Here is a 3,698-nt window from a genome sequence, read left to right as displayed (position 1 = left end):
CCCTTGAGACACTCCTTGTTAGTGGAATTAGAAATTTCCCAGGATTGCAACAGAAGCTAAGTATCAACAGATAGAGACACCCTTCCAACTGAATAAACTTCCAAAGCAGCATAATGAGCCAGGAGCAATCTGGGAAAACCCACTCCGTGTGCACAAATCCTGTCTCTTTGGGGGAAACAATAGTTGTCCATCATAGTAGAATTCCCTTGGTCAATCAGCATGCCTGGGGAGAGTGCATTTGCTCTCACAGAGCCATCAATACACTGCAAGAGATTTTCAGACAGAAAAAGAAACAAAAGCACAGCATCCAAATACACAGAACATCCATAAGAACCGGGTTTTCTGACTTTATTTTGCAGCCATGAATTCCCAGGACTATCGAAGCCAGAACTCAAGCCTTAAAATCATGACTTTCCGGCCTACCATGGAAGAATTTAAGGATTTCAACAAATACATTGCTTACATGGAATCCCAAGGTGCCCACCGTGCAGGCCTGGCTAAGATAATCCCACCCAAACAGTGGACAGCCAGAGAGAACTATGACGATGTGGATGACATCCTCATAGCCAGTCCTGTGCAGCAGGTAACTACTGGGCAAACAGGTGTCTTTTTGCAATACCATAAAAAGAAGAAATCCATGACCGTGGAGGAGTATCGCCACTTGGCCAACACTGACAGATACCGCACTCCCACACACCGGGATGTTGACGATTTGGAGTGGACCTATTGGAAGAGCCGCCTGTACAATTCTCCCATTTATGGGGCTGGAGTATGTGGCTCCTTATTTGGTGAAAACACTGAGCATTGGAACCTCAGACACCTGGGGACGATCCAGGATCTGCTGGAGCAGGAGTGTGGAGTTGTCATCAAAGGCGTCAACACCCCCTACCTGTACTTTGGCCTGTGGCAGACCACCTTCACTTGGCACACGGAGGACATGGACCTGTACAGCATCAACTACCTGCACTTCGGGGAGCCCAAAACGTGGTATGCGGTGCCCCCTGAGCATGGAGCCCGGCTGGAGAGACTGGCCAGGGAGCTTTTCCCTGGCAGTTCCAGTGGCTGCGCGAACTTCCTGCGGCACAAGGTGGCCCTCATCTCACCCAGAGTCCTCAGGGAGAACGGCATTCCTGTTGGTCGGATCACCCAGGGAGCAGGCGAGTTCATGGTCACATTCCCCTACGGATACCACGCTGGCTTCAATCACGGTTTCAACTGTGCGGAATCCATCAACTTTGCCACCCTGCGCTGGGTTAATTACGGTAAAGCTGCTTCTCAGTGCAGCTGTGGGGAAGCCAGGGTCACATTTCCCATGGACGCCTTCGTGCGCATTCTGCAACCCGAGCGCTATGAGCTGTGGAAACACGGCAGGGACCGCACCTCCTTGGACCACGTGGAACCCACAGCACTGACCAGCCCGGAGTGGACGGCCTGGAAGGGAGCCAGGACTCGTGCGATGGTCAAGGGGCGTCTGCGGTCCTTTAAGCCACGCAGGGCCAGGCGTCGCTCTCTGACTCTGGCAGCAGACAGTGGGCTTGGGGGCTGTGCACTGGTATGTCCTCGTCCCACAACCCACTCCTGGGCAGACAGCTCTACTGTACAGCCTGAGGACCCTACCTGCATGGGTTGCAGTCCTACAGGATCCAGTGTCTCCCTACTTCCCACCTCAGTTCCATCTGCCCAGTATCTCCAGGCTTCACCAAAGGGTACTCGCACTAGGCGTCCTCGGGACTCCGATGCCCACCAGCAGTCTGTGAAGTCCAGGGCCAAGAGCCACACAGCAAGCACATTTGTGCACCTGCCCACACAGGCATTGCATGAGAATCAACAATCAACAGATGACTCTGGCCCTTGGAGATTTGAGATCCAGCATGCTGTTAAAGCTTCTGGGTGCTGCTGTGACCCCGATCTTCAGCCCTTGGGACCCCCACTGAATCCTGATTCTCTGATGCACCCTGGCCCCTGCCTGAAGTCACTGGACAACATCTCAGTGAATCTCCCGGACATGCTTGTGCTGAGTCCTCCTAATGAGTCTTTGACTTCTAAAACATTCTCCAGCTATGCCTCTGTGCACAGTATGGCACCTCTGGACCCCCTTGGTGCTATTGCTATGGACCCCCTTAAACTTCTATAATCCTGGCCTCAGATGAGGTTCTGCAAATCTACTTACATAGATCCTTGGAGACAGACTCGATGGAACTTCACTTCCTAAATCCTGAAAGGTTGTCACCAGCAAAGATCTTCTTGTTGTGAGTTTAGCTAAACTGCAGTTTTTGTCAAATGTGATTGTCCCTTGGACTATCTCTCACCTTCAGGAAACAAAGACACACCCAGCCAATCTTCAACATGGGAATTGTAATCTGTGGTGATTTAATTGTAATTGTAATTGTAATCTGTGGTGATCCTTGACCTCTCAGTGCCATGTTGATAGGTTGCCTAATACTTGCTCAGACTATGGACTCCACTAAAATGTGTTCTAAGGACTCACAGACCAACTGGATATATGTGTGTCCCTTGATTCTTCCTAGGCTTGGGAGTTGTCCTTGAAAAGAACTCCCTGCGCAGAAATCATTAAACCCATTGCTTTCCAGCGTGTCTCTCCACGTGGCAATCTCAGTGATCAAGACCCATTGTTTCAAAGTTGGACTTGGGGCTAATATTTAAGGAGGCCCATTGCCAAGTCTTTCTTTGATAATGCAGGAGGTGGGTTCAAACTGCTAACCTAGTCCTCACAAAAATTGGAGCCAACATTGGACGATGCTCAGACTCTGAGGCTCACTCCATCTGCACTTCCGAAGCGCTGACCCGGTCTTCTACCGGTGGTCACAACTGTACCTTCTAATGAAATTCAAGCCTTTAACACACTCCAATAATTCTGACGTGGCCACCCTTCAACCCACCAACCAAGCAATTGCTTACGTAGAAACTGCACCTTTGAATGAATGATGTCTGTTGCTGTTTGGGGATCAAGGATACCTATTTGTGATTATTAATTTCATTGTTCTTAGTGTGTATCTGAAAGGAAATAAAATACCTTAAAACGCATTCTGAAAGTTTGACTATGAGAGGTATGTGAAAAACAAAGTGACTCATCACATAGCCAGAGAGAAAGAAGTAGCTAGGTCCCAATGAATTCACCAAACAGTCTGTCCTTGTACCCAGAGTAGTCCATGAGGGAATGGAAGAAAATTGTACAACAAAACACCACCACAGCAAAACAAAAAGTCAAATGATGGGGAGAGCTACTGCCCAGAGTTCCCATCTAATCATTGAGCTGAAATTACTCCTGGAGTCACCTTTTCATGAAATCACACATTGGCATTGACTTGGGACTCCATTTCCCAGAAACTCTTGATACCCCTGTTGGTATTGTCTCTTCAACTCATGTATTTAAAAGCCTGTTTTCAGGTCTGCAGCCAGAAAAAATAAGCATCAGAGAGCCTGTCATGGAAGGTAGTGTGGCAAATTTTCTCTCTTTCTTGAAAGACTCTTAAAAATTTTTTTCTCTACAGGAACCCATCCCCTGCCCCCACCCAATTGCTTAATCAAAAGAGGTAACAGAAAACTCACTTTAGAAACTCCACAAATTTCTTATTCATCAGCTCTAACCATTACTCTGAGTGATTATAAAAGGAGAAAAAGTAAAACTGAAACAGATATGGATTAGTTTTTATTTAATTTGTTTCAAACAAACACCA

The 3,698-nt window shown here is 47.9% G+C and overlaps 1 protein-coding gene across 1 annotated transcript; it reads left to right on the top strand.

The window, feature by feature from the left end:
- The first annotated feature begins 361 nt into the window (after nucleotides 1-361).
- Nucleotides 362-2,134, top strand: LOC142427509 (lysine-specific demethylase 4D-like). The gene has a single exon (XM_075532749.1). It carries the CDS (start codon nucleotides 362-364, stop codon nucleotides 2,132-2,134), a length of 1,773 nt encoding a protein of 590 aa, XP_075388864.1.
- Nucleotides 2,135-3,698: the final 1,564 nt, after the last annotated feature.

The sequence above is a fragment of the Tenrec ecaudatus genome, chromosome 15, assembly GCF_050624435.1.
Source record: "Tenrec ecaudatus isolate mTenEca1 chromosome 15, mTenEca1.hap1, whole genome shotgun sequence".
Classification (NCBI taxonomy): Eukaryota; Metazoa; Chordata; class Mammalia; order Afrosoricida; family Tenrecidae; genus Tenrec; species Tenrec ecaudatus.
Note: the sequence above shows the minus strand (reverse complement) of the source record. Positions and strands in the feature narration are given on the sequence as shown.

What these genes read in the sequence shown, in the direction of transcription:
- LOC142427509 (XM_075532749.1), top strand. Translation starts at nt 362, where the DNA reads ATGAATTCCCAGGACTATCGAAGCCAGAACTCAAGCCTTAAAATCATG.